We start from the raw sequence: 20,516 nt of genomic DNA on the forward strand, positions 1-20,516 counted from the left end.
TCACCAAAAAAACAGTCTTGTACCAATAAAATGCATTCAAAAATAGAAAATATCACACAACAAAAATATGTATCCTTCCTTTCCAAAAAAGATTCTTCACAAAAAAATGTAGAAAAAATCCCAACAATTTTTTTTTCCTTTCCTAAACATTAACCTTTCAGTCTAGGGCACAATTATTTATTGATTTAAATGTCTGTTTTTGCATAAAACATGGAAGATGCAAAACAATTACTGTATCAGGATTGTGAAATTACATCCACTCACACCCCCACCCTTAAAAAAATCAGCAAACATTAAGCAAATGAAAGCCAACAGGCTAAGAAAAATCCTAGTATGGTACAGAAATTTCACCTTTCTGGTATCAATTATAATTACCTTCTTTTTTTGCTATTCATTTAAATGACATTAACTGGCTCAATTGGCACCTAGTGGCCATAAAAAAGGAAGGTCAAGTGGTTTCCAACTTATTCTCCAGCACTGGCAGATACTGACCAGTGATTATTTTATTATGACAGCTTCCTTCCCATGCTGAAGTTTGAAGTCACTACCAATTGGAAACCACTTTTAAGGGAGAAGTAGGAAGCTAAAACAGTCAGGCAGGAGTAAAAAAAAGGGAAGGTATATGTGCACTATTTTCTTGAAAATACCAAAATATAAAGGTTGAATGAAGAGACTCAATGGCTCTATCCTTTCCCCTTCCCTCCATCACAATTAATTCTGAAGGCAACTGAATCCAGGCTCTGCTAGTTTTCTTTTTCTTTCTTGTCACTAACAATTGTTTCTTATTTCATTTATTTATTTTTTTAATTTTAACATGAGAGAGTATTTTGGATGTATTCAATACAAAGATGGGATTTCTCTTAGCCTGTTTTTCTGTCGCTTATTAGGTTGCTGTTTTTTCAAATCTCATTTTATTGTTGTTTTGTTTTGCTTTTCAAACAGTGAAGTGTGTCCAATTTTATTTCCAGTGCATTTAAAAAATTAATAAAAAACAATATATTTTCCCCATCCTTCCAAAGGAAATGACTGATAAAAGCACAACACAATAAAAATCGGGCATTGTCAACAACAACACAACGTGCAACCTCAAGAACATCAAAGAAAAACAAAACAAACAAACCAGGATTAATAGGATACAAAGCGTGAATGTGCTGAAAACAATAAAATACTAACTGATAAGCATTGGTTAGGAAATAGGTAAGGCTACTCTTAGATTTCTAACTTAACATGATTTACCACTGCTTTTCTTGCCTTTTCCTTCAATTCTATCTTTTACTCACTAGCTTTTTTTTTTATATATCTTTAATCTGAAACAAATTTTGTCTTCATATTTTTTGGTCTACAGTAGAATTACATATTAACAAAACAAAATGATATTTAAGTAATAGGTTAGTACAGTATCCATGGGAAAAAAAAGATACTACTAAAATAGACATAAATGTAATCTACTAAAAAAAATAAACAAATATAGTAAAAATCATAATCAGGGCAATAGAGTAAACTGAAAGAAAAAAATGTGAAAAAAGATGCTTTTGGATAATACAAACTCCTGACATACTAAGCCTTAGTACTGCAGCATCCAATAACAATGCATAATTACTTAGGGTTCAAATGGATTCACCTCCTGATAGCATCATTCCAATTCAACTGAAGAACATGAGGCAAGATCATACAAAATGGACAGGCAGTTTGGTCTATCGAAAGCTTCCAGGTTATCTTAAAAAGGTCAAGGCCACCTGGGCACAAGTATACAAGAAAACTGGCTAGTCAAAGGGAGATGCAGATGGCATCTGTCTCAGTTTCTGGAGGACTTTCCAGCCCACTCCTCAAGAGAAACCCAAGAAATTATTTGGAAAAGCATGTAAGACTACCTCCCCTAATTTGCAGTGGAGGTGGGATTAGGGAGGGGAGTGAAAAGAGAGAAAATAGCAGACACACTTTTGGCACCCCAACACTTGTTTGCTTCAATATGCTGGTTTCCTACTGTCTGTACGCATCTTTCACAGTGTCACCTAAAGAACCTTTTACTCCCTTTCTGAGCAAAGACATCAAAAATATTCATGGAGTTAGAGTAGAACACACTGGCAGTGGCTCACTATTGGACTCCCGAGGTGCTAGGCAGTGACACTGCCCATAACTGAGAATAAAACAATCCCATAGCTTAGGCAATAAGTGAATTCCCTATTAACTATTAACTATTCCTGGCTGACGATGAGTTCACTGTGACCTTTCAGTGTGAGGGAGAAGCAACAGTGAAAGAGGACCAAAGTGTGTTTCTCTTTCCAGGAAAGAAGGGGGAAAAATCAGTGGCATCAGTTATCAATACTCCTTTTGGCTTCTTATTCTCACATCAAATTATCCTTGGTTTTTCTCTCACTCACTCTACGGGTAACACATTTTAGAATCTAGTGCAAATGTCATCTAATCACAGCTTTCCAGGAGCAGTAGACTACATCCTCATCTAGCCTGAGGCCATCCTCTCAAACCTCTGTAAAGAACAGAGGCTAACAGTCCAAATTAGTATAAGCAAACAAAGTTACAATACTAGCATTCACCACAACAGGAAAGGCACTATCACAGCAAATCCGCATCATCCTCCAAGTACTTTTGATGCCACAGGAAAGGACATTTTAACCTCTCCCTCCAAATAATGGAAATTATGAAATATTAATAATAACCCAACAAAACAAAAACCTTAACACAATTGGTTTCATGAATGGACTCAGTGGCCAACAGAATATCTATTATCACTCCCTCTTCCATTGGTGATTGCTGCTAACTACACAGAGCAATAATCTTGACTGTTCTTGCTCATTATCATTTTCATAAGTTTCAAAAGAACTATTTGGTTCTTTTTTTCATGGAAATAACCATATGTCTCTAGCTAAAGCCTCTGTTGGAAGATGAGAGTTAATGGAGATGTTCTTTTGTTATTGTTATTTTAATTTTGATCTGCCTAGAAAGTCAAGAAGGCCATTCAGTGGCTCCTAAGAAATTTTTTCTTAATGACACTGGGAACAGGATGGAAAGTGAAGTGTGTTTTCTTGACTACCAAAACACATCTTCTGAACCTATCACATTAAGATTCTTTGAAAAAATTATTTTTGGCTTGGCCTATGGAAATTCAGATATTTGGTGACAGAAAGCTGTGCATTATACAACTGGAGTAAATAGACACCAGCTATGGAAGAAGCTGTTTTCCAGAAGCCTCAACTAGGTTAAGACAGCTAATTTGTGTAGATAAAAAAGTCAATTTATTTCTTCTTACAAGTTTTTTTTTTTTTTCCTTACTATCCCTAAAGCTTATCCAACAGATGTTGTTCTGTGTGCCTCTTAAGTTCTGGTTTTTAGGGTTCCTAATGTGGCATGGAGACAAAGCTTAGAGTACTTAGTTTAGCTTTAGCATTATCCTCTCACGGGATATTCCCTTCTGTTTTCTTTGTGTGTGCATGAAATACCTAAAAGACTAGAAAAATTCATATATATATATTTTTTTTTTTGCAAAGGGTAATAGACATAGATGTATCAGTGGAAGGCGGGAGGACCTAGAACCAATTTCTGCAATTCGAGGAAAGAGACCATACTATAGAAAGTTTCCAGTTAGAATCCTTCAAAAAGAACATTTTTCAGAATAGTTCAACATACATAGCCATTCAAATGTTCTGTTGCTGTATTGCAAACATCAATCCTTAGATTTTGCTGGATTCTTCCAGCACCTTCATTCTTTTTCTACTATCCTTAAAATAAGTTATTTCCATTTTCTGGGGATCCATATCCATCGAATACCTGCCAAACAGATGACTTCTATATTTTGCTTTGAAGTAAAGAAATCCCAATCCTAAATTTTTAGATAGTGCTAATTTTTTTAGAATGATTTATTTAACAACATTCTCTGTTTGGGCAGCCAGTAAAATTTCCATTCTTTTCCTTCCTCTTTTCTACCCTCCCCACCCTCCACCATTAGACAAGGTTTGCTTAGTTCTTCTCAAAATAAACTGTTCATAACACTTATTTGCAGTGTTTATTGCACCATTCCCTTCACTGTCCTTTTAAAGAAATACTTCACTACATGCGTGGCCTTCCTCTTTGGTTAGCCTGATCTATGGTTCTATCATGGGGCAGAGGGGAACATGCTCAGGATCATGGGGCATCAACAAAATGGGCAAACTTGCCTTTCAGGTTAACGGACTGCTCTTCTCTGCCCCACTGGAATGTGTATTGGGAAATTGGCTTTGTGGAACAGCCCTAGATTGGGGTTTTCAATTTGACATTGTTTAGCTCCCTATAGCCCAACTCAGCCTTTAAGGAAAGCTTCATTGGGGAAAAAAAAGGACTTAGGAAATCTTGAAATCACTTTCACTTTGAATGCCTTTCCTTACCATTCATTAACAGAGCATACTTGAAAAACACGGGATCATGTCACTGAGGTTCTCTTGGAGAGTCTGATCAACTAAAAGTTAAGATTCTACAGATCAATCTTTCAACCTGCTCAGAATCAAGCACAATGAAAACAGTCCATTATTTTTGTGACACAATTTCACTTTCTTAACTTGCTCCCATTTTCTCTTCCTGCTTTCATTCTCATGTCCTTATTCTCTCTTCCTTTCCTGGCACAATTACATTTCAGTAGTGCAATGCAGTGCAGTCATGCTTAGTGCAAAAATAAAACACTCTATCCCAGACCAAAAGCACAGCCCCAAAGAGCTCTTACTCAAGGATACCAGTGCCAACAAAGGATGGAGATTCAGTCTTCACCCAATATGTTTTGGGTTGTCTCTTTCATGGCCCTGTCTGTTTCTACTCAAAGGAGAATAGTAATAGCTAATGTACATCAACTGTCCTATTCTCTAATATATTAAAGCCCATGGGTAGAAAGAAAAGGGAAGCAGTCAAGTTGAAACCACGGGTGCTAAAGGGAAACAGACATAAACATGAAGCTCAGTAGTGGTTTTATACAATGGTTTTCATCATGTCAAATGGCTCCCATTCAAAGGGGCATGAGCACAGAAAAAAAGATAAAGCTCTCTTGTTCCCCAAAACACAACTCTAAACTTAATAGTGACAGTTCTGATCTGATTTCTGAATAGTGCAATCAATTCTTCCTCAATGGCAACATACAGCAGCCATTCTACATAACACAGATAAATACATCAAGTCATCTTATCTCTCTTGATCATTCTCCCATTCTACTCCCCCTCTTAGTTTCTTCTCTACTCATTTTTTTCTTTGTCTTTCTACACGAGCATAGATATACACACACACACACACACACACACACACACACACACACATACACACACACACATACACACAGATTCTCAAGGCCTCTTTTCTGGGTAACAGTTTGAAGCTTGTTATAAGCAGTTCAATGTTACCAAAATAAAATCACAAGGAAAAAAACTATGACATTTAAATATCAGATTAGATTATTAAATTAAAATCAATCTGCAGTGCACAACTTTTTTTTTTTTTTTTTTTTTTTTTTTTTTTTTTTGCGAAAAACATTCATATTAGGACATCTTCTAGGGCTCACCTAAAGCAAGAATGAGCTTGGGTAGGGGTAAAGCATGTGGAATATTCAATGATTTTGGAGAATAGTTTTATAATTAACAGCCTTCAATAGTCTATTTCTGAAATCCCACAGTAAAAATATAAGTTTTCTAGGCATTTTGGTGTTCATATGCCCAGTGCCTAGCATAGTGTCTCTCACAAACAGTAGGTTAACAAGATTGTTGGCTGATAAACTAAATATTTCATTGAGGGATGAATCTGAAACTGCTAACATATATATATATATATATGTGAATGTACATAAGTATGTATTGTAATCTAATCAAGAAGTTGTCTGCAAGCAGAGTAGTTATATGCTACAACAGAATATGATACCAATTACTAAAAGACATGACTTTGAACCACTTTGAAAATTCAAACTCCTCCTATAATAATGCAAAGAGTAATGTAGGTTAAATGTACAGAAATTGCCTCTTAATTTTTGTTTCATCAAGACATTAAGGGATGGTTGGACTGAAAAGAATGGGATTAGAGAAGTTGGAACTATTTTGCCTAAAGGAGCAAATTGATAGATCTGACTCCCTCAAGAAATTTTATTCAAGGAAGAGTGCAATTAAAGAGCTGATTTTGTTTTCTAACATCTTCCCAGTTTTTGGAAACTCTTCAAAACCTTTTACAATATACAGCTAAACATCTTATCAAATTTAAGTCACCAACTTACTTCTCCATATGTTGCTCCTGATGTACAGACTTCCTATTATAGTACAAGGAAGTCAAAACATTCCTCGCAGTCATTTTCCTTTTTTGAGTTTTGTCAAAAGCTAACTTAAGGTAATGCTATTTGTTTTCAAAAATTTCTCTGGCATCCTTTGATAAGATTGAGGGAGATCTTTAATCAGAGACACAGGAGGTTATCTCACCCATATCATACAATACTGACTGTGAATGTAAAGTGATGTTTTCTCTCATGACAAAGAATTTATTTATATCTGAAAACTGGGACTGAGAATTCTACTCAGTCACTATTATTTCTCCTATTCTCTTGGTTTTTATGTCACTAGTTTATTGAAACTTCAATTATTCTAAAAAGGAAACTTTTTTCATCTTTGCATACCTATAGTCTAGTATCTTGCATACAGACCATAGTTAATAAATATTGTTGAATGAAGGTAATGCTAAAAACCAGATTATAAATTTATAGAAGAAAAGATAAACCTGAAGTTCCTGAATTTCTTATACCTGATTTAATTAGCAAGGAAGTATTTGAAGTATATGTCCTGTGTATAGAGAACAAAGTCCAGTATCCCTCCACAATAACTATCTACAATTCTATGGCCCAGGACATGTCAATTTGATTATCTGGATTTTGTCAGGGAAACTTTTTTATTTTTCTTTGCTCAGCCTCAAATTCTTTCTGAGAAAATCCTATTTTTGCCCAGCAGAAGTGCTGTTACAAAAAGAAGCAAGAGATTTTTGTTGATAGCTCAACTGTAAAATGGAAGTTTTAAACCATTAGGGCAATAAATGGCAAATGAAAGGACATTTCAATGAGTTCAGTGTCCATTATAGTTAGTATAGAATTCTCAGATTTAAAAACTATTAGTCACTTGAGAAGGGGACAGAAAACAAAAAAAGAAATAAGTGCACAAATATTTGCTGAAGTACATGGTTCATCAATTTGAGATTCTCTAGGTGGAAAACAAAAAAAGAAAAATTAAAGAAACAAAATTCTATTCTTTTTCTATGTAAAAGTGATGTCTGCTGACCTAGTTACTTTGTTAGTTTCACTTTCTTTGAAGGAACTGCATTCTGTGCACACATAATTCTAAAAAACCAGTATGAAAAATAAACTGGCTTTATATCAGCCTGTTTTTCAGATTATTTTTAAGCTTATATTTTCAAGTTCTAAAACTACATATTAGTGAAATGAACTGCAGACTTTTTTTTTTTTAAATGAACTGTCAAAAAAGCAAGTACATTATGAAGGGAAACAGAAAAAGAAATCTCATACTCTATTAAATATAAACTATCTTGTTGATGAATATTTTCTTTCATTGCTATACTGTTAAGGCCAAATGCTTCTGCTACTACCAGTACAGATAGCATCTAGGCAACCATAAAGTTACAGCTTGAAATTATGCCTCTTTCCAACAATAAATGTAATCTAGACACTAATTTGAGAACAAGACAGAGATTGTGATAAGACATCCTGATCCTTAGCTCAGAGAAATAGACTTATTCTATTAACTTACTCTGAAGTAATTCTTCTGATTGGCCGTGTCAACAGAGGCCCTATAAAAACCAAATCTTCTCTTATATATGTTAGTTTTCAAGACAAATACTTTTATTTTTTTATTTGAGTGATTGACAGGAAAACTTTTTTTTTTTATTGATTCAGAAAAATGCCCTTTGAAAAAGATAGGTGTTTGAGTTCACAGTATAAATATTGTGTATGGAAGAAGATGAGAGAAGGTCTTGATTTCATCTTCATGCTAAGTAAGAGTGGAAGATTATAAGGCCACAAAAATAAGGAAAATGGTGAATTATCTGTTGCTGTGTGGTTCTTTGGATTGTGGCAGCAAAACTCTTTAATTTATCCTCCTTTATATCTCTCTGCAGGTTAAGTGTATAAACTGGTTTGATAAAAAATAAATCTGTTTCAAGCTTCAGACCACACACAGAAATATTTATGAAATTCAAAAAAGTCTGATTGCTTGCAAACACCTTTAGCACTTCTTCCATCCCACTCTTCTTTGTTTTGGACTTTCTGATTTTTATATGGAAAAAAATATATAGAGCCTCTTAGCCTATGCAAAATCATGCAGTGCAGTCATACACATTCACATGCACACACAAACATACATATAGAGAAAATCCTTATGAAATCTGAGAGTCAGAAAAGCATAGTTCAGGAAAGAATCCTGGACTACTCAGAGTATTCTAATCCTGTCTCTGGCTCTAAATATCTTATTATTTTGGGAAGATCATTCAATCTCTCTGAACTTCAGTTTTCTCATCTGCAAAAAGGGAAGAAACATCACACTTTATTTCATGGGATGCTTGTAGTGAAAAGGAGATAATTTTTGCAGAGTACTTTACAAGCATCAAAGCACTCTAAAAAATTAACAATTATCTATCAAAAGCACTTGGAAATCTGTAAAATGATATGTAGATGGATCATGGTTATGAAGAACAGAGTTGGGAATCACTGATGTAAACTTAACTTAGATGATCAAATTCTGTAAAAAGGGCCAGAAGGCCTAGAATGTGTTCATTTATCAGGGTGGGGTGAATAACCTGACTCCTCAAGTTTTCTTATATACTATGACTATCCATTTTTGAGTTGGTGTTGAAGCTCATATCTAGGTGCAAATTAGGCACTTTGGGAAGCTATAAGAACTTTTTTTGTTTGCCAGTTAATTGCTGATCCAAGTGTTCACAATAAATCTTTTATAACATGAAAGAGTTATTGTAGCCTCCTTAAATATATTTGATTACTGATGGCTTGTTTAGAAAAAGCTTAGACTGATCAAGAAAAAGACTTAAGATTGATCAAGATAATTTTGGAATACAAATCCTTCTATTACCCTCATAGAGTTTAACTTGTGGAAACCTATTATCTGTGGAAAGTTTCATTTGGTTAGGGAAAAAGAGCAGGAGCTGAAATCTGCAAAAATGATTATGACCATACTAAACATAATCATTTTTCTCTCTTAGAAATGATCTCTTGTCACCTACTGAACTTGTATTTTATTTAAAGAAAAAAAAATTCTTTGCATTTTTGACTATGAGGATTGAAAAAGAATGAATCATCTAAGCTCATCTGACATTTTCAAATGTGATCAAGACCTTCCTACTCTTAGAAGAACATTGATAAGTTAAAATCTAAAGATAGCATGAAAACAAGATTCACCAAGCCTCCAATTTTAAGCCTACCTGCTTCTGTAGCCTTCTCCCCTCAAAGTGCTTTAGTTTAATGAAAATTAAAGGTGGTATAAAAAATGAACTGGAATAGAGAACATGAGCATTTAGGGTTACTGACTGACTAAATACTTCATCAGTATTAGGATTTTGTTCTCTCCTAAGTAAATCATTCCCAAAGACTGCAGATTTAAGTTAAGGAAGTAACAATAAGAAAAAAAAAAAAAGAAAAAAAAAAAGAGAGATACACATAGAATTCTCCCATTGCCCTAAGTACTTATCATCCTAACCATCAAAATTCAGATGGCATGAAGAAAGATGAAAATAGCTTTAAGAGAGCCACAAAGTGAAACTGGAAAATTGAAAACTGAAAAGAGGAAAGAACTGGGATTATTCTTTCAGAAAGAAAGGGAAGCTGAGGGAATTTAACAGTTACAAAAACCAAGCTAAGTTTGACTGCCATTGAAGATAAAGCACAAGAATTTGATATTAAGTGACATTACATGAGACCTGATATAGCCACAAGATTTTTCTGACAATGAAAATTATTAGACACTCAATTTGGTTACTGAGGGTGCAAATCATGGGGCATCTTTAAGCAAACCCTTTTTGTTTGGATAGGCCATTAAACTACATGATTTCTGAAGGTTCTGTTCAGTTTTAGTATTCTATAATATATGATGATTTCCGTTGTTGTATGCAAAGAGGAAATTGTGGGTCAGGTCTGTCAAGAGCTTTTATAGATTTTATTGGGATATATGGATTCTATAGATTTCATCGACTAAAAAAATGTATTAGACTAACTAGAGCACTGGGCCCAAATTCATCTCACCTATAATTTGGAAAAGTCATTTAAACCCCCTCCTTCAGTTTTTCTTCAGCAAACTGAAACTTCTAATTTTTGTTCTATTTCATGGGGAGATTTTGAAGTATAGTTACTTAAAATTACTATGTGGACCTAAAAATGCAAACTCTTTAAAGAACCATTATTACAGTCAATACTTGCAAATATTAATGGGACAACCAGAAAACTGACTTTATACTTCATAAAACAGAGGCCTTTTAAAAACAGCTTTTAATGGGATAGCTCTTGCTGGTCAGATTATGTAATCTAGTTTCTAGATTGGAAAATTTTAAGGAAAATAAAAGGACATGAAAGAGAGAGGAAATGCAGATATTTTACATACAAACAAACACACCCACACCCACACCCACACACCCACACACACTTCTTTTGTTCTTTAGAAACTGAGAGGGTCAGCTCAATAGGATCTTTCATGAACATGAACCCCTTCGGTATTAGCCTAATACTATGTTTCCAAAAGTTTTCACTTTCCTATGTTTTGCTAAAATTCTGATCTTAAAAAAAAAAAATTCTAAAAACCTGTATAGACAATACTGAAGCTGATAATAATATAAAAAAACCAAACTAGAGCCAGTAACAATTATTAAATGCACCAAATTAACTGCAGCAGGTTGGTGATGAATGATAAATGCAAAGATGTGTTTGTCTATCAACTCATGATTCATAGGCATATTCAAAAATTAAAATGAATATACTGTAATATATATATTTTGATATAGAGTTGTTATATATAATGTGTATGTTCTAAGGTTTCAGAAATACTGCAACGTAGTGTACTGTACTTAAGTAAGCATAGCTAAATAGTAACTCATCTTCTTCCACAAAGTCACTAGTACTGTTAATAATAATTAAAAAAAAACTCTGTTATATTTTTTCCAGTAAAAAGAAATACCTATGGTTACAGTCACAGACTTCTTCTGGATATAGAAAGACAATATACATTTTAACAACAACAAAAAGCTGCAACCATATGTAGTCTTATTTAATGAGAAAGGGGAAAAGTCACCAAAAAAAAAAAAAAAAAGAGGAAAGAAAAAGCTCTCTGGATTTGATAAAACAAAAAATAATCTACATGTCATTAAAAAAAAAAAAAAAAACTATCTAGTTAAGTGAAGAACACAGGAGTGAGAAAATTGGTACCTACTGCTTCCAGGCCACATGCTTTCTAAGTCACTAGGCAAGATGGGATAGTACAACAAACCAGGATGGATGGTATCCTATTTGAAAGACTGAAATATGCCTGGGATATCCATATATATATATATATATATGTATAAACTGCTCTCAGAGATCACAAAACTGTTCTCCCTGACAGTCCATTGGTCTATTAGACACAGTAAATGACTCGTTCCTGGAAAGACTTTGGCAAAGGCCACACTGGTTTCAGGAGACACAGCTTGTGGATGACTACAATTCATTGCAGATGCAAGAGGCATCGGTAGGTTTTAGTTTGGGAACATAATGTGTGTGTGTGTGTGTGTGTGTGTGTGTGTGTGTGTGTGTGTGTGTGTGTGTGGTGTGTGTGCGTGCACACACTTCACAGGGGAAAGGGACAGGGCATATTTTAGACACAGGGTGGTGTGGGCATGGGTCTTCCCTGCCCAGTGCTACCTTTCACGCCTGCAAAGATGGTGTGCTCCTTGGGGCTGCTCACTCTTTGCTGGTCTGCCAACTTAATACTTCTGTTCCACTTTCCCCTGAAGGAAACAGCCTGTTACTGTGGGTTTTCTGTGGCTCCAACAAGCTGCCTTTGTTTCTCCCATCTCCCACAGCTTTACAAAATCCAACATAAGAACAGGTGATTGTTTCCTTGGAAAGGACCACAGCACAAATATTCACAATCTGGTGAACAGTGTGTGTGTGTATGTGTATGTGTGTGTGTGTGTGTGGGAGGGTGGGGTGAGGAGAACAGTTCTGGAAACCTGGAAAGGGCTCCCCACCCCCTGAAGGTACATTGCAACCATTCTGTAGCATCTAGGCTTGTGCCTCTGAATGCGCCACAATATGTGCACATAAATACACAGATGACAAGTGTATACATGCATACATGTGTTGAGAGAGAGAGACCCTGGGGGAAATGGATGATTTCAGTGAAGTGCCATTGAACCACTCCACATAAAAACATTCAAGTTTCTTATGAGCAAGTTACATATGGACTGTACTATATACTTTCCATGGTCTGGGCTTCTTCCAAGTACCACAAAGCATCATCAGGGACATTGGACGGCACTGTTGCTGCTAGCTAAGGCAAATGAGCAGAAGCATTCTTAGATCTGTGAGACCTTTGTCTCATAGTCAGAGATTTCAGAATATGTTTGGTTGTTACTAAGGAACAGGATAGTGGAATACAGTTTATCACTAAAAGCACCATACAAAGGTAGGGTATATGTACCAGGTACTTAATTATAAACATTCAGCAGTTATGACATATTGGAGTGGGTGAAATCTTTCTTTTGATTTGAATCTACACATGAAGTACAATTACTGTCTTGGGCAATAATAAATTTTTATTCCAGTAAGAAGAGTGAGATATGAACTGGGGAGTCAGGAGGCCCAGGCATAGGCTCTGGTTCTGATATTAATTAGCTGTGTGATCCTGGGCAAGTCATCGGCCCTTTAAAGGCCCCAGTTTTCTTGTCTGTAAAAAGACTGGCTTTGGCTAGGTGCTTTCTAAAGTCCTTTAGAGCTTCAAATTTTTATAGGTTTTTTTTAATACTTAGTTCATTTATTCTGTGTTCTCAACAGATTTAGGGCCTTTTTAAAGTATTTTTTGAACAAAGAAAGTCTCTAAATCTGAAATAAGATTGTTGGGAACTTTTACAATCTCAATGAGATGAATGCTTATTAATATCAGGATCAATTTATTCCAGAACCTGGGATTTCTTATATTTTACATAGGGCCTGTAGTTCATGCTATTCAAACTAAAGTTTGAGGAGCACCAAAAAATGAGACTCATAATGTTCAAAAGTATATGCTGCAAGGGATACTCTGCATTTTTTTATTGGGGTTTATTTTTTTAAAAGGAAATATTGAATGAAATTGGCTATTGAGAGGCATTATTTGATTTTTGTTTTATAGAGAGATAATATTTAGACCAACTCCCAGACTTTTCTAGCTTAAACTTGCATTCTCATTGACATAGAACAGATGAACTCTTCTCCAATTCTTAGAGCCAATATTCATACCACCAGACTTTTTTTTTAACCTTGAAGCTGCATTATCATCACTGACATAGGAGAAATGAACTCTTCCCCAAACTAGCATCTGCAGAGTGATTACAATTACTTCCTGAGGACTGGATAACTCAGCAGTTTTTTTTTTTTCCCCACCTCTTTGCATTTCTTTACCCTCCAGGCTGCCACATCAGTCTTATGCTCCAGAATAATATTTTAAAATAATGAAAAGTTGAAAAGAAACAGATGCTACCTCCCTCCTCTGACCTCATCCCAAACTGTCTCCACTTCTACCTTCAGGTCCCTATCACAGGGCTTTCTGGCTTAAGGCAACAGTCCTATGCTACATTATTTTTTTTTTGAGAAGAAATTCTAATTAAAGTAACTTCAACTCGGGCTTGCGAATTAAAACAGCCATCTTTTATAACAACTCAGGGAGGCTGTATAAAACTCTGGAATGGAAGAATATTTGATTAGGTAGGGTTACAGATTCTATTTCGTTTAGTCTAGTGCTATGCTGTTCCTCTATCTGACTAAGAAGTGATCTCACATCCAGGAAAGCATAGTCCTCATAATGAAATCACTGGTAATAGTCCTGCTATTATAACAGATGAACAAAAACAAAGTAATCCACTACAAAAACCCAAGCTCTAGGACTCACCGTTACACATGCCATTTGACTTCTAGAAATGGATATGGTATTCAATTTACAAATAATATAATTCTTTTGAGATCTTAAAAACATTCATTTTTACCACCCAGTGATTAGAGACCATGCTTTGGGTAGATCACATTTTTTGTGGACAATGTTTGCATGAATCCTAGGTTGCTAAAGTTTTTAGTTGTGGAGATAGGGGCAGAGTCAAAACTGGCACATTTACACTTGAGAATCTCAAAATGTCTTGATCTCTAGGGCAGTGCTATTCCCAGCCAGGATTATATTGTCTTTGTTGCCTAAACAGCAGGATAGAGACTGGCTTTTGAAACTCTGAACTAAATAAAACTTTTTTCCCCCAGGAAATCAGGAAAAAAAGAGTCTCCCCTCTACACTTAAAAAAAAAAAAATGAAATGAAGAAAGGAGAAAGGGAGATGGTTATATTTTCAGAGAAATATTTAGCTAGGTAGGATTTGATGCTGCAATATGGTAAACTTAGGGGACAAGTTCAGAGTTTTGGAGATTAGACCTACTTTGAATTTCTTTACTGCCCTCTTTATAATTCCATTCTAATGTGTGTGTCCTAGGTCTGTTCCTCTGTCCTACTTTCCTCCTTCTTCCTTTACAATTCTTCTCAGGTGAGTAAGGTTGCTAGAAGACATCTAATAAAAATACACCAAGAGATCTTTTTGAGGGCTTTCTACCAAACTTTCCAGTTCTTCCTATAGAGAGTTGTTATTTCTTTTTGGTCTCTAAAAAAAGGTGAATTATTTCTGGATGATACCTACATTTTGAAATATCTTCTATCGCTCTTCTATCACCCCATCTCACAACTTGTTTCTATCTTTAAAAAAAAAAAAAACTATTTCAAAAATTCATGTGTATGTTAGATCTCCACCAGAAGGTAGGCCTCTTTAGTCTCCCTAATCTCACCACGTTCCAAATGGACTCCTGTACAAAAACCTGGTGCAACATCATTGTGTTGCTGTCTACTTTGGGGATATGTGGTAGAGGTATCTCCTCTGCAAAAAATCTACCTGTTTTGTAATCTTACAAATAGTAGAGGGAAAGACTTAGGCAGGCAGAGATTACCTAGATTGAAATTCTGGGCTGAGAATCCCTTTCTTAAAGCAGGGGCTGGAAACATTATGACAAGTAGTCACCTAGACCACTCATGCTTGCTCAGTAATATGAAAGAGTTTGTAAGGGTACAGTGGCTTTATTTCCTCTCAAAGAAGGAAGACCATAGATTATGGGATGAGGAGGAGGTGGGAGAGGCCAGTTAGACTATAGTGCAAAATATGTATCTATGTAAAATTCTACGGGCCTCTCAGAGATTATAAATGGCATCACCACATTTTCACTATTTTTGCCCTCAAGGAGCACAGAGATGATTAGAAATAAAACACTGGTAAGTTTTAAACTATGCATATCATTATTCAAACCCCAAATGCTATATAGGACCAGAAGCTGCTATGGTGCTTCCATGGGATAGAGAGAAAGAAGGATAGTTTTTCAGTTGCTTGTATACAAGGATATATACATAAGAGGCTATATTGAAGAAAGAAAAACTTAAGAGTGCTTAAAGTTTTAAATTTAGCTTAAATAAATAGAAAAAAAAAAAGAGTAGATAGTAATTTCAATGGGAATTTGATTTTCCCTAAGATGCCTTTAAATTCAGTCCATAAATTCTTCCTCATATGTAAATTTGTATTAAATCCTGTTTCAAGGATTTCCTTAGTAAAAGAGGCTCCTTTAAATGATTGGAGCTCTACAGGAGAGAACATTTTGGACTATTTGGGGTGTGTTCACCCAAATATCAGCAATTATTTGTAAAGGAAATGATCCAAGGTTATTTTGATGGGCTACCTTTGCAGTGTTTGGAAATGTTAATCTTTATAAAATGCATCTATCATCCTCTTTTTCTAAAGTGAATTTAGTTATTGCCAGATTCAATCATTTAAAAAGAAAAAAAGAAGAGACGAGAAAATGGAAAATGTGGTTTTTCTTCCCTTATAGGATCTGCCTCTCTGTACCTGATCAAAAGGAACCTTAATCTGTGGGATTCAGTCCCAGGCTATGTTCTTGATTTTACTGGCTGAGGATAGATGAACACAAAGCACTAAGGCAACTGGGTTAGTTGTTTGGAATGAAAATTAAAGAACTAAAAAGACATTTCCTCATGAGGTTCTTTGCTCTTGATGTAGAAATTCCTCCCTCCCCCCACTTTGTTTTAAAAGTTCAGGATTACCTGTAACCACAGACAGTTTCAACCTCTTCCACTGGGTATAGAATGTTTTGTTTTTTTATAATCTGAATCCATTTGGAAGGCAGCTTATTTAAGAGACTAGTTTAGTAAAGTACTGTACCTGGAGCATCCTTTATCTTCCCAAAAACCAAAACCCTGCTTTTCAAATATATGCCCCCTCTTTCATTGAGAGGGCACTGATTATTGCAGGATAGGAGAAGTTCTGGAGAAGAAAACATGCATTAGGAACCTACCTTAGCATAATATATAAAAATGGTACACTACTTCCTACCTACTAACTGATTCACTGAATGGCTCTGACCCCTGGGGTATCACTCCACCAATAATTCTGAGGGTACCTTCTGGTTTATTCTTTTTTAAAAGAGATGGGGAAAGTTGACTATTTCGGACTTCAAGACAGAGTAGAAATTCTAGGGATATTTTAAACTAACTGCTTTAATCTTATCAACTGAATTTTTTTTTTTTTTTTTTAATTTGAGAAGCTAAGGGTTGAATCATGGCCTGAAATTACCTCATAAATCAGCTCTACAGGAGAGAATGCTGCTTCTATATTCATCACTGTGATTCAGTAAAGGTTCTGTTTTAAATGGGCCATCATCAAATGCCACACAAATGTTTAAAGAGAATGTTTTGCATACTTTTGTTTAAAGCCTATGCTGAGTAACTCCATGGCTCCTTCTCTTCGAGGTCTTATATTTTCTTAATTTGCCAAATCTTTTTTTAGTCCCAGGAGCTAAATGATTCTTCAAAATATCAATATAATTTCAGAAACATAATTTATTACTTAACTTAAATTCCCTCTATTTGGCAGTAAGCAAAAAGTATAGAGAGTGATATATTATAATGACATTTTTCATCATTGATTAAATAGAGACATTTCCTTCCTTGCAAACTCTGAAACAATTTTCTATTACTGTTTAAATAAAGTGAAATTTATATGTCCTTGTCAGTGGTCTCTGAGAAGTCAGTATGAGCTACAGCCTTATAATGAACAATGGGAATCCAAGTCTACAGTCATACCTTAAGCAAAACGCCTACTGCATTTATAAAGACTGCAGTGTTGGAATGGATGTCATTCATAATGCAGTTGCTCTAAGAAACACCTTTGGGAGAAACATCTAGGATACTAAATGTTAAAAACGTATAAATAAAATTAATTTAGTCATTATAGAGTTGCCTTTCAGGACATTTTTACAGAATTTTTGTAAATGAAATATTTGGGCATGAAAACTTGAAGGAAAATTGAATGAAAATACAAAGAAGTTTTGAAACTATATGGCTCTATGAAAGCTCTTTAACTTTGTCTCTGAATAATTTGGTTTGGTGCTTCTGCTTTGCCTAAAGACCTACTTTTCCTTAAGGATGCTCTACCATGCCCAGCAATGGAACCACTTGAAAGTTTCAGTTTGGTTTAAGGATTACTATATTTGAATTGAAATTTCTTCATTATAATGATTCACAAATGGGAAACCTCACCACATGATTTCTGTAAGCAGAGAGGAGAGAAATCCTAGCTAGAAGTAAAGAGTGGTACTTGGAGCTCCATAACTGAATGGAAATCATTCAACACAGTGGATGGGAGAAAGTTCCACAGTCTTCCTGGATTACTCCCAGAATTGGGTCTAAGAAAAGACAACAGCTTTTAGATTGTGATCTTTTTGCTTGTTTGGCAGCCTAGATTAAGGGGAAATAATGATATAGTGATATTTAGAGGTGAAAAAGGTCATTTTGGCATTTATGCTTCTTGGGGTGGGATAGGGTCCAGTGATGCTTTCATGAACTACTTCTCAATAGGGATGAGATCTCTGGAAAAGGAATGAGATAAAAAAGGATGAGACCTGCAAACTTCTCCCAGAAGAAAAATAGAGGTAAATTTCTAATGGTCAAACTCTCCAAACCATCTCTGTCTAATAAAGGAAAAAAGAAAAAAATGACTAGAAACTGTAGAATGACAAAATCTCAGTGAACTTTTAGAGAAGTCTTTCTGAAAGAATAAAACTCCCTTCCCAGAAAAGATAAGAATTCTAGATGGAACAATTGAAAACAAAACAAAACAAAACAGTGGAATATCTTTAGCTTGCTATACGTCAAAGGAAAATTACACATCAACATACAAAGCAGCAGTTCAAATAACAGCAGGGGTGGCTGGCCATGAATGGCCTTCATCAACCCAGGCAATACTTAAAATAATAAAAATGAAGAGAAATTATTTTTAAAAGATGAAAAAAATCCTTCCTCACTATCTTTGAAATATCTTTAGTTGTCTTTTTTCCTTTCTATCCTGAAGCAGTTTATCTAATCCTAACAGTCTTGATTTACAAAAAAAAAAAAAAAAAAAAAAAGTATGTATTTATAATGAGAAATAAAAGAGAAGGGATTAGTGGCAGTGTATGCAAAACCAAAATGAAAAAAAAAATACCAAATTACTTTTAACAATCTCACTTTTTTTTGTTTTCTTTTTTACACAAATACTGTTGTAAATATATTAAAAAAAAATCAGCATTCTATCTGGTAAACGTCACTTTTTGCCCCTCTATAAAATTTAGAATTAAAAAAGTCTCAAGAACTCTGTTATTCCCCCTCCCTCCACTTCCTTTTCCTCCTCCACAAGAATATAGCCTGACACAATTTTTTTTTTTTTTTTTTTGCAAAGATTATGGGAAATAATCCTTCTCTTGTACCTAGAACCATAGGTGCAAACCTCTGATATCTTTGTTTTATTTGTATTCCTGCCTTTCATGAAAGTCCCTTTTGATTGTGCTGAGGCCCTGGCTCAGCGAAGAAGACACACAGAATAAATACGATAGCCACTGTTGCTTGTTGGCTGTCCAAGTCTTCCTGGCTTCTGCTGAAAGGGGGGAATGGAGAGGAGGGCCAAGGATCGTGGACTGGAGTAGAATCCAGGAGGAGAGCCTGTAATCAGCCTTTCCCACACTGCAGAGATTTCCACACCACCCAACCCATACTCCCTTCCCACCCTCACAGCCCTTTTGTGAAAGCAGATAATGTGGTGGGTGGAAACCAGCAGGGCCTTTTTTCTGGGGTTTCAAAACCAGAAGTGATATTCCACAGTTTTAACTGGATACTGTGAAGTCCAAACGGCCAGAATTATGAAAATGTCCTCTGAAACACTGCAAGCGGTGTACTTAAAGACAGTAGGCCTTTTAGATTTTGTTATATATTTTTTTGTAGTGCTCTTCACAAGTGAAAAAAAATTTTTTTTAATTTTTTAAAAAATTTTTTGTAAAGAAGGGTTGTATTTAGAGGCCAGTAGCTAGAGATCCAACCAGTGGACCTCCTGAAGCACTACCGGGCCTTAAGGCCACCATCCAAGGGAGATTGGGAAAACTATTATTCACCCAGCCTCCGGAAATGTAATGTACCAGCAGGCAAAAAACAGTTCTTCATGTAGTAGAAAATGAAACGAAACAAAAACAAAAACAAAAACAAAAAAAGTAAAAATGAAACCAAAACATTTCTTAAATTCTAGTGCCATAGCTTTTTTTTGTTTTGTTTTGTTTTGTTCGTAAGAAAGAGAGAAAGATACTACTTATCCATCAGACACATGCATCCTCATGTGGTCGTTGAAGTGCTCGATTTGGTCAAACTTAGCTGGGCAGACGGAGCAGACGTAAGTGGTCCCCTCCGTGCAGGCCACCACCCCAGTGGGGCCAGCTCTGGCACCAGGACCCGTGCCAGTGGGTGGGGTGCCATTGCTGGCACTGTGCAGGGCCACGTGGCGCTCTAGCAGGGTCTTGTGGGAGAACTTCTTCTTGCAGATATAGCACTCATAGGACTTCTCCCCTCGGTGGAGCCGCATGTGGACATTGAGGGAGCTCTTCTGGGTGAAGCGCTTGTTGCAGATACTGCACTGGTAGGCCCTCACGCCTGTGTGTGTCACCATGTGCTTGATTAGATAATCCTTCAAGGAGAAAGAACGCCAACAGATGCTGCATTGGTGGGGCTTCTCACCTGTCCATTCGAGAAGAGATAGAAAGCAAGCAAGAGAGAGCGAGACAGAGCAGGAGAAGAAGAAAATGAAAGAAAAGAACCATCACATAAAATGTTGACTCTACCCCACTCCCCCCCCAAAAAAAACCATCTAGCTTGTTTATGGCTT

The 20,516-nt window shown here is 35.7% G+C and overlaps 1 protein-coding gene across 49 annotated transcripts in view; it reads right to left on the bottom strand.

The window, feature by feature from the left end:
* Positions 1-747: 747 nt before the first annotated feature.
* Positions 748-20,516, bottom strand: part of ZBTB20 (zinc finger and BTB domain containing 20) — a 1,031,727-nt gene continuing 1,011,958 nt past the window's right edge. For all 49 annotated transcript variants that reach the window (XM_074301247.1, XM_074301259.1, XM_074301282.1 and 46 more), the window contains one exon: positions 748-20,368. In XM_074301247.1, coding sequence (XP_074157348.1) covers positions 19,947-20,368 — 422 coding nt within the window. In that variant the 3' untranslated portion in view covers positions 748-19,946. The remainder of the gene's footprint in view (positions 20,369-20,516) is intronic.

This window comes from Sminthopsis crassicaudata, chromosome 3 (assembly GCF_048593235.1).
Source record: "Sminthopsis crassicaudata isolate SCR6 chromosome 3, ASM4859323v1, whole genome shotgun sequence".
Taxonomy (NCBI): Eukaryota; Metazoa; Chordata; class Mammalia; order Dasyuromorphia; family Dasyuridae; genus Sminthopsis; species Sminthopsis crassicaudata.